Consider the following 24760-nt stretch of genomic DNA (forward strand, 5'->3'; position numbering starts at 1 on the left):
GGTAATGCATCTCTAAGCTGGTTTGCCAACCCCGAATACCGGGTAAGAGAACACACAACACAACACAACAAACACACGCACGCACGCACACACACGTGTGCCATTGAAAGTTGGACCGTTCGTCATCATCCTCCACATCTTCAGCAGAAATAAGTAGGTAAACGTTACATCGGCTCCGGTGAGAAACACCAGGTTTCCTCACACTGTCAAACTGCGTATTCTATTCACATTCTACACAGTTAGTTTAGTGTCCAGCCACAGCAGCATGGGCTAGCAGCTCAGCTCGGCCCTTGCTGTTGTTGACACTGCGGGAAGATCGCTAGATTAACAGTAATTTATGAATGATTAAATTAAAACTATACTACTACATTTAATTGTTGTCTTCTGACCAAATTCAGTTTTGTATCGGCGTGTCCTTAAACGCTGTGTGTCCCAAAACGCACTTGAGCTGTCCCGCTTGCTACCTCACTTCTGCGTCCCCTGGGTAAAGTAAAGTCATCATCATTATTAACACGGCGTTCATCTATCAATGACATATAAATCCATGTTGATGTCAGTATCGTTATTGCAGTGTTAAACTGTGTGGGGTCCATGTGTTCCCTTTTTTAAACTCTGAATTAAATTAACAGGGATTTTACTGTGTGTAATAGTAATAGTGGGTGCCTTGCTTCCACCTCTGCTATTATGCTATGATTGGCATGCTATGATGATTATGCTAATATAATGGCCTAATCGCAGTTGATGAATGTCAGGGGTCTTCAAGGTTTTTCAGTCCAAGGACCCCATTAGCCGAGAGAGAGAGAGATGAAGCAGGGACCCCCACTGCATATATTGTATAGGCTACAAATTGTGTTGCAGATTAAACCTTTTAGATTTCATAGCTAGCTTAATAGACTTGACACACATTGTCTTTGATTCATGTTAATGTTTATATTCAGACATTTAACCTTTTTAACCCCTCAATATTTAGTTAACTTGACCATAGGCTTTGTACTTGGTCTGAACCTTTTCCCTCTACAAGAGAGATGAGCTAGCTATTTTCAGCTAATATTCTAAATTATGTTCCCCATCACGCAAAGAGTTGGCAGACCCACTGTAGTTACTCTGAGAGGTCCTGGACCACCTGTTGAAGACCCTTGATGTATGTGATATGATATGGATTAAAGTGTCTGCTAAATGCTAAAAGAATAATTGCGACCAAAGTTTACCATGAGAAATGTCACAGCTTGTCTGCATGTAGACATGTGTGTACACATTTTTACAGTCTATGGGTTGGTTCCCTTGACACATCACTGTGACATGTAAAAGTCCATATATGGGTATTCCCCAGAATCCCTTTTATGTCCATATATGAACTATGAAGATCTCTGATGTCATCGATATATATCACTTGCCAGATGGCAGAGTCATGGCCCATATCTGTGTGGCTGGTTCAGTTAGGGATCTTCATGTATAGGCATACAAGATATTGTATGTTGTGATGTCTTGGGAACCGCTCTAACAGAATCCCTTTTATGCCCATATATGGAGATCCCTGATATCATCAATATTAAGCCTATATCTAACAGGACTTCATATGGGAATGCCCATATAAGGAGGAAGACAGCCCATATCTGTGTGGTTGGTTCAGGCAGGGATCTCCATGTATGGGCATAAAAGGGATGTACTATATACAGTACATGGATCTCCATATATGGGTAACTGGTCCGATGTCACCCTGAGGCGTCTTACTAGTAATAATTGTGATCATCTCCTCTGTTCTAGGTGTGTCTGTATGGCGGAACTGGAGCCCACACTCCCTGCTGCCGCAGCCCCGGTCGGAGAGAAGAGAAGCTGCCCTGGAGACGAGGAGACGGATCCGTCCTCCAAGAGACCCCGAGTTCAGAGCGACCATAAGAACGGAGCCGCCAAGGAGGATGGGGAGGAGAAGGAGGAGGAGGAGGGGGAAGAGCCAGCAGAAGAAGAAGATGGAGGTGAAGGAGCTAGGGGTGGGACCATAATGGCATTTAGCGTTTATCGCGACTTCGAATAAAAGAAAACGCTTAATTTATCATGAAATTGTCCTCCGTCATACACTGTGACGAATTAGCTTTTGTTGAGCTGCAAATTCATCACTACTTAAACCCTCTATACTTGATAAAACTGACCTGTAAAGGGTGCATTTTGTGCGCTCTTATCTTTGCTCTACACAAATCGATTCGCCGATAGCAGATCTACAAGCTCACAATGCATTGTGAGCTTGTAGATCAACCTTTTTTGGGAAATGTTCCTCAAAATAGGCATGCTGGTTGAAGTGGTTAACTAAAGTGGCATTCCAAGTCTTAAGTATATTTTGATCATCGCGATAATATTGTTAAGCTCAAAGATCTTTGCCACAATAATTGTGACATGTAATTTTCATATTGTCCCATCTGTAGAAGGAGCTGGCGGTGGTACCGGGGAGGCAGATGGAGAGACCTTCGCGGACATGATGAAGCACGGCCTCACAGAGCTGGACGTGGGGATTCTGAAGTTCGTCAGTGAACATGAGGGGTTCTCCGGTATCCTGAAGGAGAGGTTAGTGCCCTGATGCTATTAAAGACTAAAGAGTGGTTTGTTTCGAAGTCTGTGAGAAAAGGTGTCACACAGTGTCAAAAGGCACACAAATCCTGTCCTGCTGGGCTGGGTGCTAGATAAATAATTCTACATGAAAATAAGTAAATAAATAAATAACATAAAATCCGCACACCAGAATGCTGCTCCCATCGTGGTTATTTCTTTAATGGTAATGTTTTGAGCTGGGAGGTTCTTCCTCAGTCCTACTGTCTTTACTGTTCCCAGTAAGGTCTGAGGAAGAGCCCCCCAACTCGAAACGTTACCAATAAAGAATTACCCCCCGGTGGAAGCAGTATTCTTTTAGTTTTTCTTTTTTTTTTTTCATTTACCTCGATACGTCCTTCATTGGTCGTGTGCCTTTGTGTTCAGATACTCAGATTTTGTGGTGCACGAGATCAACAGACAAGGCAAGATTTCCCGCTTAGACGACCTCTCTATCCCCCCAGAGGCTGAGGTGAGATAACATACTTTAAAGATATATGTATTGTCATTCTTGTCTTTGTCACAGTATTTGCAGCGGGGGTCGAGCAGTACACGGCCATTACTCAGTCAAATGATTCACTCTATTAAAGATTTAAGTTCAATTCCTTTTCTGCTTGAGTCAAAGAAACCTACTTCTACTACTGGAGGACAAAAGCCAATATCTGAATTGTAATAATATGAATTAAAATATGTGACAATCAAATCTGTGTGTCCCAATGTCAGAAATTATCCATTACTCTTATGTCTATACTGACACCATGGTGTCACATCTAGGGTTGGGGTCCTTAATTCCTTTAACGATTCCTATAGGCCTGGTGTTCCTATAGGTCTGTATGTAACTCGGAGAGTGTACAAATGGGACCGTTGTACACTCAAGAGTTATGGTGGTCCACATAACCAGCTCTGACAGTGTGCTAAAACACGGTTCCAAATGTGATGGAACCGATTCCAGTTCCTCAATGTCGGACCCTCCATGACCAACTTAAAGCCAGCAGCTGGGCCCAGATGTTCAGTTGTATTGAAGCGCTCTGTACTGGGTGGGTGTTTTTCAGGATGTTCCAGAGCCTGAGCCCCAGCAGCCCACAGAGGAGACGGAGGTCCTGACCGAGGAGCAGAAAACACAGCTTGGAGAGCTGCAGCTCTTCAAGAACAAAGAGGGCAACGTCTCCATAGAGGTGAGACTCCCTTTCTTACCCGTGTGCCACAGGCCATGTTTAGACTTCGGTCTGTGGCGTCCCAACTTTTTATTTTGCGTTAGAGACAGAGACGCAACAATGATCGAATACGCTGTAGTGTGCATGCCAGGTGGCTATGTGGCGGTGACACACTGCCAGATAGACCAGTCACGCATGCGTACCACTTCTGTTCTACTTTCTTTCACAGCTGTTTGTTTATGTTCACTAATGCAGTGTGGCTCTACGGCTCTGCACTGTGAGCCATGACATCACACGGTTTGCGTATTGTCCGTTTACATGGAGACGCGAGGCAGAGCATTCCCAAATAACGTTTCTCTAGTTACTGACGTCGTCTAAACATGGCCTAAATGTCTTGTAATGTGCTTAGCTTTATTCTTCACTTGTTACTTTTACTTGGAAAAATGTTATGTACACACACATACAGTATAATGTACAGTATATGATTAATCAACAAGTCAAGAACATGTTTGCAGAAGACAAACAAGGCCAGGGTTTACTGTAAACGCTGTGTGTTTTGAGTGCCATTTTGATCAAACTTGAACGCTTTTCAGGCACACATGCCAACCCTTGGCTGTCGAAGAGAAGTTGATCTCAGGTGCAATGTTAATGTGTGTAGGTAGTCGACGATACAAAGGAGAAGCGAACGCTGGTCCACAAAGCCATCAAGACTCAGTTCCCTGGCCTGGAGACGAAGACGGAGGAGAGAGAAGGTCGCAAGTTCATAGTGGCCTACCATGCTGCTGGCAAGAAGGCTTTAGCAGGTAATTTGGAGATGCGACATGACACGCAATTAGTTGTTAAGCACTTAGCCCTACTGTATATACTTTGAACGGGTTTGCATAGGGGTCTATTCTTGTCCAACTACTTTTTTCCCCTCTACAGTCTACACTAACTCTCATTGCAGACAATCTACAAGCTAAATAACACATAGTGTTTTGACGCGTTGTGAGCTTGAAGATCAGCTTCTCAAATAATTACGAATATATACGATTACGTAATGATTGTGACAGGCCTACATGTGTATCGGAGGAAGCAGGTGGTTGTCGCCACCTTTCGAAACAACAAGTGAGCTTGTAGATCTGCTATTTCCACTATTTTTGAAAGTGTTTGAAAATATATGAACATCTCATATGCCCCGTTGCATGTGGCTATGGCGGGGGACATACCTTTGAATGTGTGGGCGCATGTGCACGGCCAGAACACCTGCATGTTGCCAACTACAAATTCAGACAAGATAAAAAAGATTTTTTGAAGCGGTGAAAGCCGCTTCCAATGAGTGGCTTTGTGTGTCCCACGCCCATATATGGTCATTTCAGTCCAGAATGAACAGGTTTTTTCAAAAACAAAATGTGTGATTCATGTCCATATATGGTCATTCCAGTCCAGAATGAACAGGTTTTATCAAAAACAAAATGTCTGTCACCTCATGTCCATATATGGTCATTTCAGTCCAGAATGAACAGGTTTTATCTGTCCCATACGTCCAGAATATCAGTCCAGAAGGTTTTATCTGTCCTGTACATGCAATAGTTCTCACCTACTGCATCCACAACTTTACCTGACTTTCGCCAGATGGTGGCAGCATTGCGTATATAACGCTCTGCTTTACCATCTGGGCTTGCTCGGCCAGAGTTGATAACACTCGTAAAGTCCCGGGCCGGACCAATCAGCGGCAGCTATGGGCGGGCTCTGAGCGGCTCTGAGCCAATAGAGTCTGATTGCAGACCACGTGGAAACCCAGGAGGCGGATTCTGGGTGCAACGTCATGCAGACAGGCCAATATGAGTGGTTGGAGTTGGCACTCCCAGACTGTGATAGAAACGGCCACATCCAATCACCTGCTACAGAAATTCAAAAAATGGCCCGCCCCTTACATCGAGTGTGCCCGAGAGAGCCCAGATGTAAGGCAGAGCGTTACGCACTGCTGCAACTATCTGGCGAAAGTCAGGTTATCCACAACTAATGCTACTATGAAAACCTTATTCAAATAACAATTCAGAATAGAGGTTTTATCTGTCTATCTATACATAGAAAGTATAGATCTAGAACACAGAATGTATAGATCTAGAACACAGATTTCATAGCTCTAGAACACATAGAATAGAAATTCACCGCTTCACTTCGAACCGAGGTTTGATTTTTTAAAAGTGCCTTAAGTACAGGAGGAGTTTGGCTGTCTTCTTAGTGATACGGTAACCATCATTGTATCACATGATGGGCTTTGGTCCTCATGGTTTTGCACTGACAAAAAGCAGATCTACACATCAAAGTATAAATCAAATCAATCAAGCATTATTTCTACTCGGCATTGGGTCGCTGCATCTGGGATACAATAATAAACCCTTGATGCAAGGTGACAGCCAGGTCTTGAATCACCCTGAAGATGTTTGTTTTGCAATAATGAATGGCTTATTATTCTGCTTCTTACATGGCTACTAAATTAAAGAAATCAATAATTGTTGGATGGTGTCTAATACTAACGGTATGGCTTCATGAAACATGAACCAGCGCAGTGGTCTGGTGGTCAGTGTCTGCCCTGAGACTGGACTGGTCACACTAAAGACTTAACATGGTACCCAATGCCTGCTTGGTACTCGGCATCAGGGTTTGGATTGGGGTTAAGTCCCTGCGACATACTGTGTCCGTTGTTTCCCAAGGCTACTTACTGGCATCGATTGACCATATCCGGGGGAAGCTCTCAGCCCATGTTGACCATCCACCTTTCACTTCCTCTTATATATCTGTAAGAGGAAGAACTTGACTTCATATCTTCCTATATAGACGACTAACCTCTCAGAGCCACACCGTAAATCGTATGTGAGATTCTACAGTCCTGCTGACTCCTCATGACTTCTTCTGACTCCTCAGGCTGCATTCACACTAAAGAGTGATATACCCTCTCCTTGTCCTTTGAGAATGAGGGGGGAGGGTGTTGTCCAATTCATTCTCTATAGAAGTCACATGGTTTCATGCCTCTTCCAAGCCTCTTGGCTTGAATCAAGCTTGATTTAAGCCAAGAATCAAGCTTGATTTAAGCCAAGAGGCTTGGAAGAGGCATGAAACCATGCGACTTCCATAGAGAATGAATTGGACAACACCCTCCCCCCTCATTCTCAAAGGACAAGGAGAGGGTACATGACTTTACTGTGTGTAGGAAGCCTCATGACTCTGCTGACTCCTCATGACTCCTGCTGACTGTTTTGTTTTTGCCACTAAGTAGGCGTTCCCACATAACTTCCAGGTACGATGATGTCACATGCATACTCTCTATTGAGATACAGCGGGCTGCACAATGCAGTGCATGGCCAAACGGAATTGAGCATTCAACCAAAACATGTAATCAAATATCAGCTCAAACTGTCTGTGATGATGGGTCGTTGTTGTCACATCCACCACATCCACAACCACGCAACAAACTACTTTGCTTTACATCATTTTTAGAGATGCTCCGATTGTGATTTCTGGGGCCGATACGATCACCGTTCAACTGGAATCAGTATCTGCCGCTACCAATATTCCCGATCACAGCGTCAAATCCATAAATTCTTCTATTTATTGTTACTGTAGCAGCATTTATATATTTAATAATTCTTCTTACAAAACATTGACATTGTATATTAAGTATATGATCAAAGCCGATAGAGGCATTATCGGCCGATCGCGTTCACTCACCGATCAATCGGCACATCTCTAATCATTTTCGCTGAACGTTCACCTATTATGCCATGCCCGGAACAGGTATGCTAGGGTCCAATTGGTTAATAAAAACAACAGAGACCATTGCCCTGGCCTTTGCATGCAGATGGCAGAACACTCCATCTCACCCTTCACCGTGTCCATGAATCCATAAACATATTTTATCTTCAGTAACATTGTCCTATCCTCCTTTTTGCTCTACTTGTGGTGGACAAAGGTGAAAGACAGGTGAAAACACCAACAGGTAAGAATGTATAGTCCACACACAGCACAGGGGAGATGTTAAAGTCAGCCTGTGTTATAAACATGGCTAATTTTAGATCATTAATATGTATGGTGCTGTAATGACTAGGATCCTTTAAGGTTTTAACCTAAAATGGATCCTTTCAGGTCCATTTGGTTCCATTCCTACACTCTCAGAGTTATTATGGCGGTTCCTTGTAATTAGAACATGTGAGAACCACTGGTATTGTAATTGTATAGCAGATATTAAGTCCACATAACCAGCTCTGATAGAGTGATTAAAAACTGGTTCCGGGAATGGTTCCAAATGTGATGGAATAGATAGATTCCGGTTCCTCAAAAAAAGACTTGGATTTATTTCCATTCTGGCTCGCAATGCAATGATGAAATTGTATTGCAAGTCAGTATGCCAAGTTCTGAGGTGATTGTTATGTATTGATTATCTTGTTTTTATTTCTATGTTTTAACTTTCTTTCTTTTTTCCCTCCTTTTTTCCATTAAAGCTCCCAGGAAGCACTCGTGGCCCAAGAACCGCGGCAATTTCTGTCACTTTGTGCTGTACAAGGAGAACAAGGACACCATGGAGGCCATCAATGTCCTCTCCAAATTCCTCAGGTCTGGGATCCTTCACAAAATCTACTGATGCGGAAATTGTATGGCAAAGGGCGTCGTCGCTGTCGGGCAGAATCCTCTGATCTCTAGGGCTGTCACGATTGTCATTTTATATGACGATTAATTGTCACTCAAATAATTGCGATTAACGATTTAATTGTGTTTTTGTCGTTGACAATTACATTTCTGTTTGGTTGTAGGCTTTGAAGTTGCACATGGCAGATATGACACACAACCCAAATATACAAAGAAATTAAGGACATATTGGACAACTTTACACTTTAAAAAGAACATTGATAGTGGAAATAGCCGATCTACAAGCTCACGACACGTTTGAACATATATAAACATTTTTCAACATTGTAAACGATTATGACGATTATCACAAAATAATTGCGATTATGTCAAATAAGTGCGATTAGACGATTATGTACTAATTGTGACAGCCCTACTGATCTCCATAATTTAACCTTTTGTATTTTTTGGGGTAAATTGATGCCCTACTTGATCATACTACGGCGTCCCACATATATCAAAAATGGCATATCTACAAGCTTGAAATGCGGTGCTTGGAAAACGAGTATTGAGCTTGTAGATCTGCTGTAACAGTTTTGGACATATTATGAGGTTTCCACCAGAAGGGGACGATATCCAAACAGAGTGTCTAAAACCGTTACTTTTCATGATATGGGAAAAAAAAAAAGAACCTGCATTTGAATGGATCCAATGTACAGTATTTTCTGGACTATAAGGCGCACCTGACTATAAGGCGCACTGTCAATGAATGGTCTATTTTCAAACTGTTTTCATATATAAGGCGCACCTGACTATAAGGCGCACATAATAGACGCTACCGTTGCCTTATGCATCCAACAGATGGAGCTGTGCTAAAGGGAATGTCAATGTCAATGAATGATCCATATATAAGGCGCACTGGACTATAAGGCGCACTGTAGTTTTTTGAGAAAATTAAAGGCTTTTAAGTGCGCCTTATAGTCCGGAAAATACGGGTAGTTATTGTTTAGACACAAGTTCTTGTTAATACTTTTCATTGGTTAAATATTTATAAAAACACACTTTCCAGCTACTACTTCTGTGGCATTCATCTGCAGCAACAAAAAAAGAGAACCAAAAAAAGTTAAGTTATGGAGATACAAGGCAACTTAGTGCAATATAGTAGTAATATATATGTAGTGTTATGCATAATGTAAGAGTGAATGTCTGGCAGTGGCTCTGCTTGGGAATTGGAAGGTTCCTTGAGCAAGACACTGAACCCCTGACTGGGTGAATGTAATGTGCTTTGGATAAAGGTGCTATATGATTTAACCGTCTACCATTTAATATGTGTACTGAATATGGATGTTTCTTACTGCAGGATGGCCCCCACGGTGTTTTCTTACATGGGGACTAAGGACAAGAGAGCCATCACTGTACAGGAGATTGCAGTCCACAAGTGAGTGTTCTACTTGTCTGAAAATGTTTTATCGTACATCTCTTGAGTAACCTCGCATCACCAGACTTTCCATCTTGGAGAAAAGCCTGGTATTCGTTTTACTTAATCCCACGTTTTTGTAACCCATGTTTTCACCCAGTGCCAATTGTCTAAACTGTAACGCTGGGCTCTGCTCTCCCTCTGCCGCGCCTGGGGAGACAGCGGACTGACCTCATGCTTCCTTCTATGCATGAGGAGTCCAAGTTGCTTCTTTTCACCTGACGGGGGATTTCCCCGGTTTGGACGTAGCGCGTGGAAGGAACACGTTATTCCAACCAGTTCGTTTCCCCTCCATCAGGTGCCACGGCTGGCCAGGGGGAGGCATTATAGAGACCAGGATTACTGCAGGTTTTTGTGAGGGTATCTGCCCTGGTATTAGTTTTAAACTGGCCGTGTGATCCGGTCTAGACGTGGCCTAAACCGGAAATAAGATCAGGAAAAGGAAGAAGAAGCGGCATCGCTTTGTTTTTGCCCCCCCCCCCCCCCCCCCCGTTTGTTTCCCCAATAACCATTTTGAATGCTTGAGAGTAGTGTTACGAGTTGGATTAAAAGATGGATATACCAAACAAACTATTACAACATAAGCAAAACTACGCGGCAAAGGGTTTTATTCGGTAGGCCTTAAAATTATGCCCTTGAGCGCGGGAATCATTTTGGGTTAAACTGTTTCCGGTTTGATCTTTCCGGCCAAAGTGTAGGCCGTTTCCGCTCCTGACCAGATGGTAGTGATCCCAGGCTATCTCTTGAGTAGATCAGGAGGCCTTTAGCAGGGACCACCCTCGATTGTCGGGGGGGAGGGGACCACAAATCGTCCTGATTATCCTGTAGTGTGAGGCTAGCTTCCGGTTGTTTGGCTAGTTGATGTACCTGTAACTGATCAGAGACTTGTGCCGTTCTCCCCTAGGATCACAGCAGAACGACTGTTACACCTCAACAAGTGCCTCATGAACTTCCGCCTGGGAAACTTCAGCTACAAAAACCACCCCCTGAAGCTGGGAGAGCTGCAGGGGAACCATTTCACTGTGGTCCTCAGGTCAGTAGGTTTTACGGGTCCAGAAATGGAACTTGTTCTCACTGGGTGGTGAATAAACATCTCTTCAAAGGTTGCTCAAATATACTGCTGTTAATGCTTGCACCTCGAGCAGTAAGAAAAGAGGTGTCATTGTTTATGTACCCACAGGTCTATATGGTTTCTGCTTAGCCCTATATGCGTTGTTGATCTGGGTTCCCCAGGGCTCTATACTTTGTATCTTTTACCTCTATGCCAAATTTCTCTGCTGAAAATAGCCGATCTACAGCGCATAGGGACATAAGCTTTCATGTGGTTAATTTAAGGTGCCCTCTCGGTGGCACCAGAATTGAAATCAGAATGGTTGGAGCTAGGGGTGCTCCGATCACGTTTTTTGGGGCCGATCACAGATTTATTTTTTCTTATCTGGCAGGCCCTACACCAGCCAGCCAATGTCACTGAACGATTGTGAAGTTACACATTTTAGACCTAATCTGACCATGGTTGTGGGCATGCTTAAAAGGGGAAGGAAATGTATGTGGTCAATGCCGAAGAGAAGCAAACTATGTATGACAGACGTAAACAAAGAGCATACTGTAGATGTGCTTTGTTATCCATCACAGCTACTGTATAGCTTGTAACATTATGACTGCCTTAGCATGATTTCTCTGCACACTTGTGTTAGCTTGTCACTGCTGACCCCTACTGGTTATCTTCAGACTGGTAGGTCCTATAGAATAGGGCAGTGGTTCTCTACATTTTCAGGCTGCGACTCACCAAAATAATCATATTATTATGATCAAAAGAAAAAAGAAACATGTCACAGGTTAAGAACTGCTGCTGTACCATACCGTGTAGTTCAGGGGTCTTCAACAGGGGGTCCGGGACCCCTAGGGGGTCCTCAGAGTTACTATAGGGGGTCCTCCAAATCTTTGTGTGATAGAAACCTATTTTTTTCCTCCTTTTTATATATTAACCACTTGAACCCAAACGTCCGTATTCTGAGAACTTAAGCCAAAAATAGCAGATCTACAAGCTCACAACGCCTCGCAGCGAGGCGTTGTGAGCTTGTAGATCTGCTATTTTTGGCTAAAGAGCTTTGGTGTAGAGGGGAAAAAAGATCAGATTAAGTACATAGTCAAAGGTCAAGTTTATTAAGTATTGACGGTTCAAGTGGTTAAATATCTGAAAACACAAATTGACATGAATCCAAAATACACTGATGATTGTGCTGTCAAACGATGAAACTATATGGAATCTATGAAAAGGTTGTGGGGGTCCCTGCTTCATCTCTTTCTCAACTAAGGGGTCCTTGGCCTGAAAACATTGAAGACCCCTGATATAGATATTATCATGATCAAAAGAAACATGTCACAGGTTAAGAACCACTGCTGTACCATACCGTGCAGGTGACATTTAGACACCAACAACCGTCTCCATCCTCTTTGCTCTCATGCTTTGATTTCAGGAACATCACAGGAACAGACGAGCAGGTCCAGCAGGCCTTGACTTCGCTCAAGGAGACTGGCTTCATCAATTACTATGGCATGCAGCGCTTTGGCACCACGGCGGTGCCCACGTACCAGGTTGGCAGGTAGGCTTTGGCCTGGGGAAATTATCATTGCATCATTCTGCATTCTGCACCTGCAGTTTGTTGACGGTTTATATTGGGGATGCATAAACTATCGTTATGTGTCGCATACATGACTTGCTGTGTCGCAAGACAAATTTCAGTGTGAACTGACAATAAAGTACTATATCACATCATATCATCGACTTCACACTAAAAGTTAAGTGTTCTGGTCAGATAATTGTCAGTTTATGTTGGCGTAAATGGTGAACATAATTTTCTTAACCTCCAACCTTGTACTTTGTACAGTATATCCAATCCACTTTAAAGGAGCTATAGTCAACTTTTTTGTGAAAAACGGATGCTAAAATAAAAATGTTTCGAAAATATTTTATAAAAAAAAAAAGCTTCATATATGTGTTTCTATTCAAAAGCTAGACCTGGTCAACCTGGTTGTGCCAGACCCCCTGTCTGTCATCATCATTTATGACATCATGCCTTTTGTAGGCATGTCATCATCATATATACCCTTTATATAGAAAACCAGGACAGACAGACAGACCGACATTTGCTTATGTAGGCCTACCCATTTCATGGGTCTGGCAATTACCACAAAAAGCGTAAAATAATGATAAAATAATCATTTTGGCCATTGTCAGACCGACACTTTGTTTACATTCTAGTCTATACACTAGGGTGTAAACTAAGTGTTGGCCCTACAATGGAAAAAGTTGACTATAGCTCCTTTAAGTATAGAGCACATTTAAGGCAACAGTGTTGAACCAAAGTGCTGCACACTCGGTAACAAAAAATCACACTAGTGTGACTGTGAACTGAGCGGTGCTGTCCATTCATTTCAAAGCTGCGTGCATGCATGCATGTGTGTGTACTTTTGAAGGCTGCTGGACAGCACCACTTGGTGGCTGCAGCTGTTGTTGCTGTGCTGGTATTGCAGCTGAGGCTACATAGATGGATAGTAACATAGAAACACACGGACACTCAAGTGTAGGAGCGTTTGCACCGCTCAAAAATACTAAAAGAGCAAAACGATGCACAAAATACATAGAGGTTGCAAAACAGACACACTGCTAGAAGGAAACAGCAACTCTCAGTCTGAATCATCGAACGCCAAGTATAGTAAGAGAAAGTTAGCCTATTGCTACATCAATCTGGGAACTAAATCTAAATCACTAGCTTTCTTCACAAAGGTGTTCATAAAGGTGTCTACTATCACCTCTGAACTTTGTCAAACCCAACTCCCTTGACATACTTTGTGGGAGCCAATCAAAGTTATTGGGTATCCCGAGGGCCTGGGATTAAAGGGGGGGAAATAAAAAATGGCCAATATGAGCGTATGAGGTGTGTAATTTGGATATTTTTGGGCTGCTGAATCCATTCCAACCATTTGTTTTCAGTTAAAATGACTCCTTGGCCATAAAATAGGCCACACTTACTTTTGTGTGTCCATGAGACATATAATATTGGCAAAAAAAAAAAAGGTTGGAGTAGTGTTTGAATTCATGAAAACTATTCAAGATCAGGTGGGTAATCACACATGACACACATGATAACATGATACAATCTGACAAGGAACATTCAAACACAGGGTTTAAAACATAGGGACTAACAGGACACAGGTGAACTCGAATGACATGATTGGCTAAGCCTTAGCCAATTAGGCCTTTTTTATGGCCAAGGAGTCATTTTTACTTATAACTAATGGTTGGAATGGATCCAGCAGCCCAACAACACCCTAATTACACACTTCATACGTTCATATTGGCCATTTTTTATTTTTCCCCCTTTAATCCCAGGCCCTGGGTATCCTGATACCCCCAACTTTGATTGGCTCCCACAAAGTATGTCAAGGGAGTTGGGTTTGACAAAGTTCAGAGGTGATAGTAGACACCTTTATGAACACATTTGTGAAGAAAGCTAGTGATTTAGATTTAGTTCCCAGATTGATGTAGCAATAGGCTAACTTTCCCTAAATAGTAGGAAAAGTGAGTTTTCAAACACAGGTTTTTTTCAGGTCGTTTCCACAGTTTGGTTCCAGGAAAATGATCTATCTCCCTTCAGCGGGTCTTCAGCCTTGTTGTTGGTGGGACCTTACATACGATACCATATAACGCTCTGGATAAGCGTGTGATTATGCTGAATGCCACATTTGTTAACGTTGAAACTGATGTGTTCTTCTGACATAACATGAGAAAGAAAACTCTGACACGATGTCTGTTCTTGTCATCTGCGTTTAGAGCCATCCTGAAGAACGACTGGAATGAGGTCATCGACCTGATTCTGAAGCCTCGTCCTGGAGGTAAACCCAACACCTATAAATCACACCCAGGGGCGTCACAAGGGAGGGGGAGGGGGGAGAGTGGGACTGAGTTACGAGGGCCTAAGGTAGAGGGGTCTTAATTATTTTATATACTTTAGCTATTTTAAAATAGCAGATATACAAGCTCACACCGAGTGCCGCGCTGCAAGCTTGTAGATCTGCTAACTCGTGAAAATGTGTGCAAATCTTTGAATGTATGTATTTTTTATGCAAACATTTTGTAACTCCCTGGAACTAAATATTTTGAGATGGGGGTCCGCGGGGGGGGGGGGGGGGGGGTCCCCAAGTTAAAATATGATTATTTTGGGGGTTTGAGAACCCCTGTTCTAACATAATGAATTGTGCCGTTGGTAATTGTAGTGCCTTTGTCCCTTCTCTGCGCCTGGCAGCGGAGAAGCACTACATGTTGAAGTGCAGGGAGGAGTGGGCCAAGACCCAGGACCCAGAAGCTGCCCTGAGGAAGCTTCCGGTCAAGCGCTGCGTGGAGGGCCAGCTGCTGCGGGGGCTGTCCAAGTACGGCAAGAAGAACATTATCACTGCCTTCGGACTGGTGGGTTCTCTATAGCCCATGACTCCCCAGCTGATCATATGTAGAGATGTACTGATAGCATTTCTTTCCTTCCAATTCCGATACCCATAACGTGCGTATTGGACCGGTCCGGATCAGTGTAATTTAGAAATAATCTTGGACAGTGGTTCTAGACTGGCAAACTCAAACTCGCATGACATCAAAGCAGCCCCATACCCTCTGTTATTTTGAAACCACGCTCAAAACTCACCTCCTCAGACTTGCTTTCCACACCTAATCTACTTTTATAACCGATTTAGTTATATTTTGTTGCCCCTATTTTCTTTTAATTCTTTATTTTTAGTTTTGCTTTAATACATTTCTTTTATGCTATAAAGGCTTTTATGCCTTTATTGATAGGACCGTAGACTGACATGAAGTGGGGAGAGAGATGGGGGAATGACACGCAACAAAGGTAGTCGCCAGAGACACGCTGTCAGGCTACACTGAGCCTATGTGGTATGTGCCTGGACTGGTAGGCCAGCGGGCGCCCCCAGATTATAGTTTTTTATGTTATTTTATACCGTTTAGACTGATAGGTACTTTGTTTACATATGATCCTAGATTGTTATTTCTATGCATTTGATGTATTACCTTGTGTTTCCCTGCTTAATGTAAATCATCAAATATGAAGCGAGGGTTGGTTCCGTGGTGTATGCTGACATGTGTTTTCTTCTGCCAGATCCCTCGGAACAACCGTCTGATGTACATCCACAGCTACCAGAGTGTGATGTGGAACACCATGGTGAGCCGGAGGATCGAGGCCTTTGGCCTCAAAGCTGTAGAGGGTGACCTGGTGCTCAAGGGAGGTTGGTACTCAACAGGCTTACTGGGATTTTCTACTTCGTCCTTTACTTTACTTCATTTGTTTACCCCATTTATGCATTTATGCTTTAACTATTAAAAAATGGCTAATATGGGGCGCCCGCTGGCCTACCGTTCCAGGACCACATAGGCTCAGTGTAGCCTGACAGTGTGTCGCTGGTTCGATTTCCGATCCCGACCAACTTTGCTGCGTGTCACTCCCCATTTCTCTCCCAATTTCCTGTCAGTCTACTGTCCTATCAATAAAGGCATAAAAGCCCAAAAACATATCTAAAAAAAAAAGAAAAAAGAGGCAAATACCGGTATACAAGCTCACAGTGCTGCACTTGCGAGCTTGTAGATCCGCTACTTTTGAAAAATCGTGAAATCTTTTGCAAATCTTTGAATTTATATTTGTCAAAGCAAACTTTTGTAACTCAAATCTCTGCTTCTGGGGGTCCCTGAAAAAACATATTTTGAGATGGGGGGGGGGGGGGTCCGTGGCCAAATACATGTAATTTGGGGCGTCCTTGACATGAAAAAAGTTTGAGAACCACTGATTTAGATGGATTTAGAAGACATTTATAATCAGGGCAATATATTCAAACATTTCAAAGACTTGCAAAGATGATCACGGTTCTTCAAAAATAGCTGATCTACAAGCTCACAGCACAGCACTCGGTTCCCAAAAAATCATTGGTCCCCAAAAAATGTCCGGGCCCCAAAAAATGTGAAGTGTGGCCTACATCTGGCCTAGATATGGCCTACATCTTGGCACAACCGGCTCAAAGTTTGTTGTACACCCAGGGTCCCATTGGCCAAGCTTCGCAGGACGTGCTGTGATTGGCCAGCTGAACGCTTGATGATATTTAACTTTTTTTACAATTTCACTTCACACTAGGTGTGATTTTGAAGTGTTAATTGAGCACCTTAACTGCTGGTAGAGCCAGATGAAATTATGTAAGAAGAACCTTACCACAAAAATGGCTGGCCTTCGAAAAAAAAAGTGAAAACAGTATTTGTATACTGTTCATAAGCTGCACAATTATGCAGGTGTCATGGACATGTCATGGAGGAAATTCTACAGTACTGACTCATCCTAACATGTCTTGTCAAGGCACGGCTCACGTACTGTCCGCAGAGGAGGCCGAGGGCCAGTCCATCCACGAGGTTGTGATGCCTCTGCCTGGCTTCGACGTCATTTACCCCTCTCACCACGGTAAGCTGGCTGTCAGCGTCATTTTACATGTATATAATAATTATATTAGGAATGGGACGACATGTAAATGTAATAATAAGCAAAATAATAGCGGTTTACAATATTATCACTATAACCAAAATATCCATTATTCTGGGGAGGAACGTTTGCCAAAAATAGCTGATCTACAAGCTCACTACAAGCTCACAACACATTGCAACGAGCTTGTAGATCGGCAATTATTTGGCAGAGATTTGGTAGAATGAAAAAAAAGACTGTATAAAGTACTTTATTTCCACGTCCATTTGACAACTTATTGAGGGTTTACATAGTACCAGATATGCACTTCAACAAATAAAAGGTGAATTGATCCCAGTGCATGACGGAGGACAATTTAAATGTAAATCTCCACGATACGATTATTGTGAGTGTTTTTTTTTTTTTTTTTTTTTTTTATCACAAGAAGAAACGATAATGACGATTATCATCCCATCCCTACTATAAATGAGGCACGGTAATGACAGAACAACACAAACGCACGCAGGAGAGTGGAGACCTCGGGTCAAGCCCTAAAAGTCACCCCGGTTTTCTTGACAATTTACAATTGAAGCATTTAGAGCCTCAGAGTAAATGGCATGGACCCTTGTCAACAAACAGGGTAAACAGTGAGTGCAAAGAGAACTACGTAGTGCTTCAAATAACCTAGACACGGTAAACATCAGACCTGTAGCATCTGTCTAAATAACGTAATGATCTACAAGCTCAAAACGTGTCGCTTCACGCCTCTTTCCAGCTTGTGTTTCTGCTACTTTTGATGCTTTTGTGTGATGCTGTAGTGTGATCAAGTGGGGCGGTAATTTACAAAAAAAACACAAGTTAGAATATGCAGATAGGACGTTTCTGCCCAAAAGGCAATGATATGTAAAATAAAATGGATGCTTTCCTGGATTGCAGTGGTGTAAAGTAACTAAGTAGATTTCCAATAATGTTACTGCTACTTCACTACATCTCAGAACAAAATATTGTACTTTTACTCCACTACAATTATTTGAAACCTTTAGTTACCAGTTACTGTAGATTTTGATTATTATTACAAAACATACATTAACCACTCCAGCCATACTCTATATGCATTTTGGCCTTTTGAAAATAGATGATATACAAGCTCAAATTGCGTCATGATGTGATGCATTGTGAGCTTGTAGACCTGCTATTATCAAAAGATGTTTGCACATTTGAAAACTTGAAATGGGACATTCTGCACAACGAATACTTTTACTTTTTGTACTTCAAGTACATTTTGATGCCAATACTTTTGTAGGTTTACTTGAGGTGAAAACCACCCATTTTCAATATTGAACTATGTCATTAATATACCTATAGAGGAGTTGTATGGAAATTAAAAAAAAGTCCCCCCCCCCTTCTGTGTTGCCTAGAACTGAAAGATTGATTGTGTGGTTTATATTGTAAATCACACCGTGATGACATCACACACCGGTTTTCCCCTTTAAGGACATTGTGAATTCTGGACTTTTAATTTTAACTCATTGAGTGCCAATCCCGAACTAGTTCGGCTTTATTAGCGTATCGTAGTGTGCCGATCCCGAACAAGTTCGGCTTTTTAAAAAAAAAAAAAAAAAAAAAAAAAAAAAAATTTTTTTTTTTTTTTTGAAAAAAATTTTTTTGAATTTTTTTTTTTTTTTTTTGGGACCCCATCAAATCTGGTGAACATGATTTCAATCGCGATTTTGCTTGTTCCACCCCCATACAACCCCATCTAACATACAGGGCAGCCATTTTTGTTTACATTACATGTAAAACATAATGGCGATTATCTCAAGAATGCCTGAACGGATTTCCAATCGGATTTTTTTGTTTGAAAGCTGTGAACAAACTGCACAAATCCACTCCAATGCAATCCAGGATTGCATTGGATTTTTTAGAGCTCATTCTTCTCTGTTTTTTTCCCATGCATGAGGTGTGCAAGGTTTAATCATGGCTAAGTTGACGAAAATAAGGCTTCTAAAATGCTTGGTAGCCAATAGCTAACTTCAAGCTAACTTCATCCTCTTCCTGTACATGCACAAAGGAAAGTGTCCTTTCCTTTGTAAAAAAAGTCATGGCTCCAGGGCTTGGGCATGCATTACCAGCATATCTCTATTATTCTCTGGTCACTGGGCGCCCTCTAGTGGTGATAGGCTGGCACTCAATGAGTTAACAGAGTACAGTATTTCTACATTGATACTTTTACTTGTGTAAAACATGCAAGTACATTTTCCACCACTGCTGGATTGAAGCTATAAACAACATCTAGGCTTTCCAGGTGTAAATGGGCTAAATAAAGCTGATGTTTCTGGTCCCCTGGCAGTGGGTGCAGGCTACAGGGAGCTGCTCTCAGCAGACGGCCTGGATATTGACAACATGAGACACAAAGTGAAGGACTACTCTTTAGCCGGAGCCTACCGACGCATCATCATCAGACCCAGTGATGTCAGCTGGTTAGTACACGGCTTTTATTATTATTATCATTATTATTTCTTTTTTTTTTCTTCTTCGTCGTAACTTTTTATTTTGCCGACAAAGGTCTACAGGTACTAGCCCCTTTCGAGATCCAGTTTACATTTGTTGTATTGGGAAGACAGTAACCTGGTCCCTTGCTCCTTAGTAGGCTCTCCCTGTCTATTTTAGCCTGATCAAATTCTGATGATTTATCTGATCATCTCATCATATTATATTAAGCTGTGGTTTTCTCTCCTGTCTTATAGGGAGCTGATTCGGTATGATGACCCTAAGATCTCCCTGGTCCACACTGATGTAGAGAAACTAGACAAGAAACCTGCTCCTGTCTTCAACAAAGGTCAGTGCCAGATCAATTTGTTTTGTCTCTTAAAGGTCCGCTGTCAGCCCCGAAATTATAATAGTATGATACAGTAGGTCATGTGGTCTCTCTCCCGTGTGGATCCTGAAACAGTCTGAAACTGTCTCAGTGTAATCTGCCCAACAACAGCTGACCAGTACAGTAAGTAGTCATACAGTCAGGCTATACAGACAATTAATTTGATTGGCTTATAATTGGCATTCCCACAATGACATCATAAAGGTATTAACTTGTTTTTTAAGAATATTCTGTAGGTGACAGTACTCCTTTAAGTGGAGATGCATGTTCTCATCTATCACTCTTAAACCATTTAGACCTGAGGCGGATTTATAAAAACACCTTCTGAAACCGAGGCGTTGTGAGCATATAGATCTTCTAGTTTTCACAATAGAACTGTGTTATACAAAATGTAATGCCTCAACTCTTAGTGCTCGTCAGGGTGGAGGGGTCCCCAATTAAAATATGATTATTTTGGGGGTTGCTGCCTGAAAAGGTTGAGAACCCCTGAGTTAAAATAGCAGATCTATAAACTTGTGAAATCACCATGTCCTCCTGTTCCCCCTATCAGAGGGGAAGTATCGCGCCCTGCGCATGGAGTTCTCCCTGCCTCCCTCCACCTACGCCACCATGGCCATCAGGGAGGTGCTGAAGATGGACACCAGCATCAAGAACCAGACGCAGCTCAACACCACGTGGTTGAACTGACACCACCCAGCCCCGCCCAGACGTCCACCCCGCCGCTGTAAAGCGTCCGTCTTTACTGTGGCAACAACACGCATAAATGCTGTGTGAGTGTAAAGTGTTAGGGATGGCACAATATCAAAACTACATGTCAAGAAAATAATTGCGATTAACGATATCGTGATGAATCTGAATCCGCTTAAAGGTGATACACCATGCATTTAAAAAGTATTTATGTCATATTGTTTATGTCCCAAAAACGTTTTTCAAAAGGTTTGAGGCTAAATTACCACTCCTGAATAGAGAGCCTCTCTCATTTTTGAATGGCTCTCAGAGCATTTCAGCTGCAGTACCACCTTTGGCCTGAACTGCGCCACCCCCCCCCCCCCCCACCCCCCACCAAAAAAAAAATGTTTTTGAAAACATTTTCTTTTGAAAAAAAAAAAGTTTTTGAATTTTTTTATTTTTTATGATGACGTCACAATCGGCAGATGACGTCACAATCGGTAGCAAATCTGGATAGCCTTCTCAAAACCAGAGAAAGACACAACGGTCAGAAATGGGACTTTGTGAGGATAGAAGGTGCTAGTGGGACCCCAAAAAAAGGTTTTAAAATGGGAAAAGTGAAATTTCATGGTGTATCACCTTTAAGAAAAACGTTGAATCCCCAGCATCCCTATTCTATGGGGGGGAATGTTTGCCAACAAATAAAAGATCTACAAGCTGATAACGTGTGTTGTGAGCTTGTAGATCTGTTTTTTTGGCGAACCGATTCATGTAGAGTGAAATACTGTAAGAGCGTAGGCCTACCTGCGTACTTTACACGTCCGTTTTCATCGAGTACAGAGGATTTTAAGTGGTGATGAATTTGCAGCTCAATGACACAGGACAATTTCACGATTAATTAAAGTCTTTGCGATACGATTATTGTGAGCGATTGTTTTCTATCGCGATAAGCGATTATGATCATCCCATCCCTATTATAGTGTATTTTGTTTGTGTGCGTTATGGGATATATGGCGATATGAATTTATCTAATCCACTTACGCCAAAAGAAGCACCAATTTATCACATTTTTAGTTTGATCTTTTTTATCAGGATTTTGTTTTTCTCAAATGCGCTGATTATTTTGGCAGGTTGTGCATAAAGAAGCATTTTAACCCATTCAGAACGGGTACACATTATTGTGTATCATTATTTTATGCTTTAACTATTGAAAAATAGCACAGCGCGCGCTGCGAGCTTGTAGATCTGCTATTTTTGACCCGATTCTATAAGTGTCTTTTGAATCCTTCTAAGGTTTTTTGAAAAACCTGTGTTTCTATGTCAGCAATCTGGCTTAGCCATCGTCAAAGAAAAGGTCCTTTTCACTTAACTCATCCACTGCTTATGACTAGTTTGACGAGTTATATTTATGTGTCCACTCTGCTTATGACAAGTATGACGAGTTTTTTTTAAAATTATTTTTGGACCCCATTAAATCTAGTAAATATGATTTCAATCGCGATTTTGCATGTTCCACCCCATACAACCCCATCTTTCAGCCATCTTTGCTTACATAACATGTAAAACATAATGGCTATTATCTCAAGAATGCCTGAACGGATTTCCAATCGTTTTTTTTTTTGTTTGAAAGCTGTGAACAAACTGCACAAACATGGTGCATGATCTGTGCATGGGCGTGCATGATCTGTGCACTATAAATTACATGGAAGTCTATGGAGACTTCTGGCGGGGAAATCCCAAAGAAGGCATATTTAAATGGCAGTAGATGAGTTTTTAACTGGAGCTCAGTTAGTCTGTTCTTGAGAGACTACTATGTCAGTGGTTCTCAAACCTTTTCATGTTGAAGGACCCCCAAAATGATATGTATTTGGCCACAGACCTCAAAACATTTAGTTCCAGGGACCCCCCCAGAAGCAACATTTTAGTTACAAACGTTCGCTTTGAAAATACATATATTCAAAGATTTGCACACATTTTCACTTTTTCAAAAATAGCAGATCTACAAGCTCGCAGCCGCGCTGTGAGCTTGTATATCTGCTATTTTTCACTGGTTAAAGCATTCAATAATTCCAGGCCTAAATGGGTTTTAATTGGACTTGTGGTGCTCTCAGGGACCACCCAGGGACCACCCATGGAGACATGCCCTTCTCTTGAGATGTATAACTTGCACAAGTGTATAACCGATAGCCACACGTGGTACAAAATGTTGTACAGAGAAGTGAACTTTTGTTTTTATAGGTGTACTTTTATTTGGACTGCTCTTTAAGGGCGAATAAAGAGCGATAAGATCATTATTGATGTATTTGTTGCAAGTTCTTTCATAAACCACATCGATGTTGAAGATGCCAACTCTGTGCAGACATTCTTTGGATTAAAAAGGCAGCCTTCAGTAAAACATAATAAGTACGTAATCAGACTTCCTCTAGTGGCCTTAAAGAGATATTTCTCTTAAAAATATATATAATACAGTATATATAAAAAATTGGTCTATCGTCTACTCAGGCTTTTGATCTGCAGGAAGCAGCACAATTCTCATTCAGTTCTTTGCTACCTTGAATTGAAACGGTGTTCAAACGTTGGCTACAGTTTATGCATAGCGTGCTCAAGTCAGTGCAGGAGCATTTACTAAATCATCATCTGGCCTCTTTGCATTGCTGTGTGAACCGTACTACACTTGATAGTCATGTGGGGAACATGTAAAATGGTTGAGCTTATCTATCTTGTGAGAACAAACGTACTACAGTGTTGGGTGTGAGAAAGTACAAAAGTATTGGTATCAATATGTACTTAATGTACCAAAGTAGGTTTCAAATCGCATTGTGAGCTTGTAGATCAGTTATTTTCAAATGGCCGAAATGTATATGGGGCTGAATTTGTTAATGTTTGTTTTGTAACAATCAAAATCTACAAAGTAACTAAAGTGTTCAAATAATTGTAGTGTAGTAGAAGTAAAAGTGCTGAAAATTGGAAATACTCCAGTAAAGTAAACAAGGGTCAGAATTGGACTTAAAGGACAACTTCACCAATTTTCAACCTTTCATCAATGGGCAATCCAAGCTAATAGAAAGTCCATGCTTTCTATTCCTGAAAAGTTACCTTGATATAATGGAAGCCATTGTTCTTGCAATAAGAAAGAAATGTATATATACATTTTTAAATATTGTTTTTAAAACAAAATAATCTGCATATCAGTGATGTCACTGGTAGACAGGTTTCTGAACTGCCCACAGCCCTCCTAAGAGAGACAGTAGGAAATACATGTGCTATTCGGTTGAAAAGTGGCAAAGTCGTCCTGTACATGAGTAAACATACTTAGTTACTCTATGCAAGTGAGACGGTAGAGATAAAGCTCATTGTCACTGGGAGATAAGACCTGATAGTGCATCCATGCATGGGTTGAAATGATAAAGGACACAGAACAGGTGCTGAAGGTGTTTGGAACACAAGGGCCTTCTGAATTACTATAGCTAATTTGTTTAAAACATATTGTTGTTTCAAATCCAAAAGTCCAAGTTGCTCTGTGTTGCACACATGATGAATGGGGATAACATACACAGATCATGTTTTTATTCAACAACAAACGTGAACACAGGATGTACAGTATAAGCAAAATCATTAAGCACAACAATCTTTTCGATAGTTTATACAAACTAATGTAGGCCTGCAAGAATATAGCCGTAATTTAATAATGACCTAGACATGGAGAGAAAGGTGAGCTTTGAATAGTTTAATGATGTATTTTCCGGATTAATGACAGAGCTTCTCACAGATAAAATAATATTTTGGGGAGCATTGTTAGCCGTCTGAATTTATAATTTAAAAAAGCAATGGCCAATAACTCTGCTTATGTCAGCAGAAAACTACTTATATCAGCTTTAATTTGTTAAAACGT

At 41.6% G+C, this 24760-nt stretch overlaps 1 protein-coding gene across 3 annotated transcripts; it reads left to right on the top strand.

Moving 5' to 3' along the window:
- Positions 1-67: 67 nt before the first annotated feature.
- LOC308293753 (pseudouridylate synthase 7 homolog) lies at positions 68-23153 on the top strand. 3 transcript variants are annotated; one of them, XM_080736374.1, is made up of 17 exons: positions 68-157; positions 1765-1973; positions 2418-2556; positions 2965-3049; positions 3630-3752; positions 4390-4534; positions 8216-8327; positions 9700-9777; positions 10721-10849; positions 12294-12419; positions 14651-14712; positions 15123-15283; positions 15984-16110; positions 17223-17324; positions 19672-19801; positions 20069-20160; positions 20750-23153. In XM_080736374.1, the coding sequence occupies exons 2-17, from the start codon at positions 1775-1777 to the stop codon at positions 20884-20886; spliced, it is 1947 nt and encodes a 648-aa protein (XP_080592500.1). In that variant the 5' UTR covers positions 68-157; positions 1765-1774; the 3' UTR covers positions 20887-23153. The 3 variants fall into 3 exon arrangements, with proteins under 3 accessions (XP_080592500.1, XP_080592499.1, XP_080592501.1); XM_080736373.1 differs by having other exon boundaries at positions 74-153; XM_080736375.1 differs by having other exon boundaries at positions 74-153; positions 2421-2556.
- Positions 23154-24760: the final 1607 nt, after the last annotated feature.

Source organism: Nannobrachium achirus (assembly GCF_963921795.1).
Source record: "Nannobrachium achirus genome assembly, chromosome: 11".
Lineage (NCBI taxonomy): Eukaryota > Metazoa > Chordata > Actinopteri > Myctophiformes > Myctophidae > Nannobrachium > Nannobrachium achirus.

Coding starts and splice junctions, on each gene's coding strand:
- LOC308293753 (XM_080736374.1), top strand. CDS start 1,775: ATGGCGGAACTGGAGCCCACACTCCCTGCTGCCGCAGCCCCGGTCGGA. Junction 4,535..8,215: donor TGGCAAGAAGGCTTTAGCAG/GTAATTTGGAGA, acceptor TTTCCATTAAAG/CTCCCAGGAAGCACTCGTGG. Junction 10,850..12,293: donor CATTTCACTGTGGTCCTCAG/GTCAGTAGGTTT, acceptor CTTTGATTTCAG/GAACATCACAGGAACAGACG.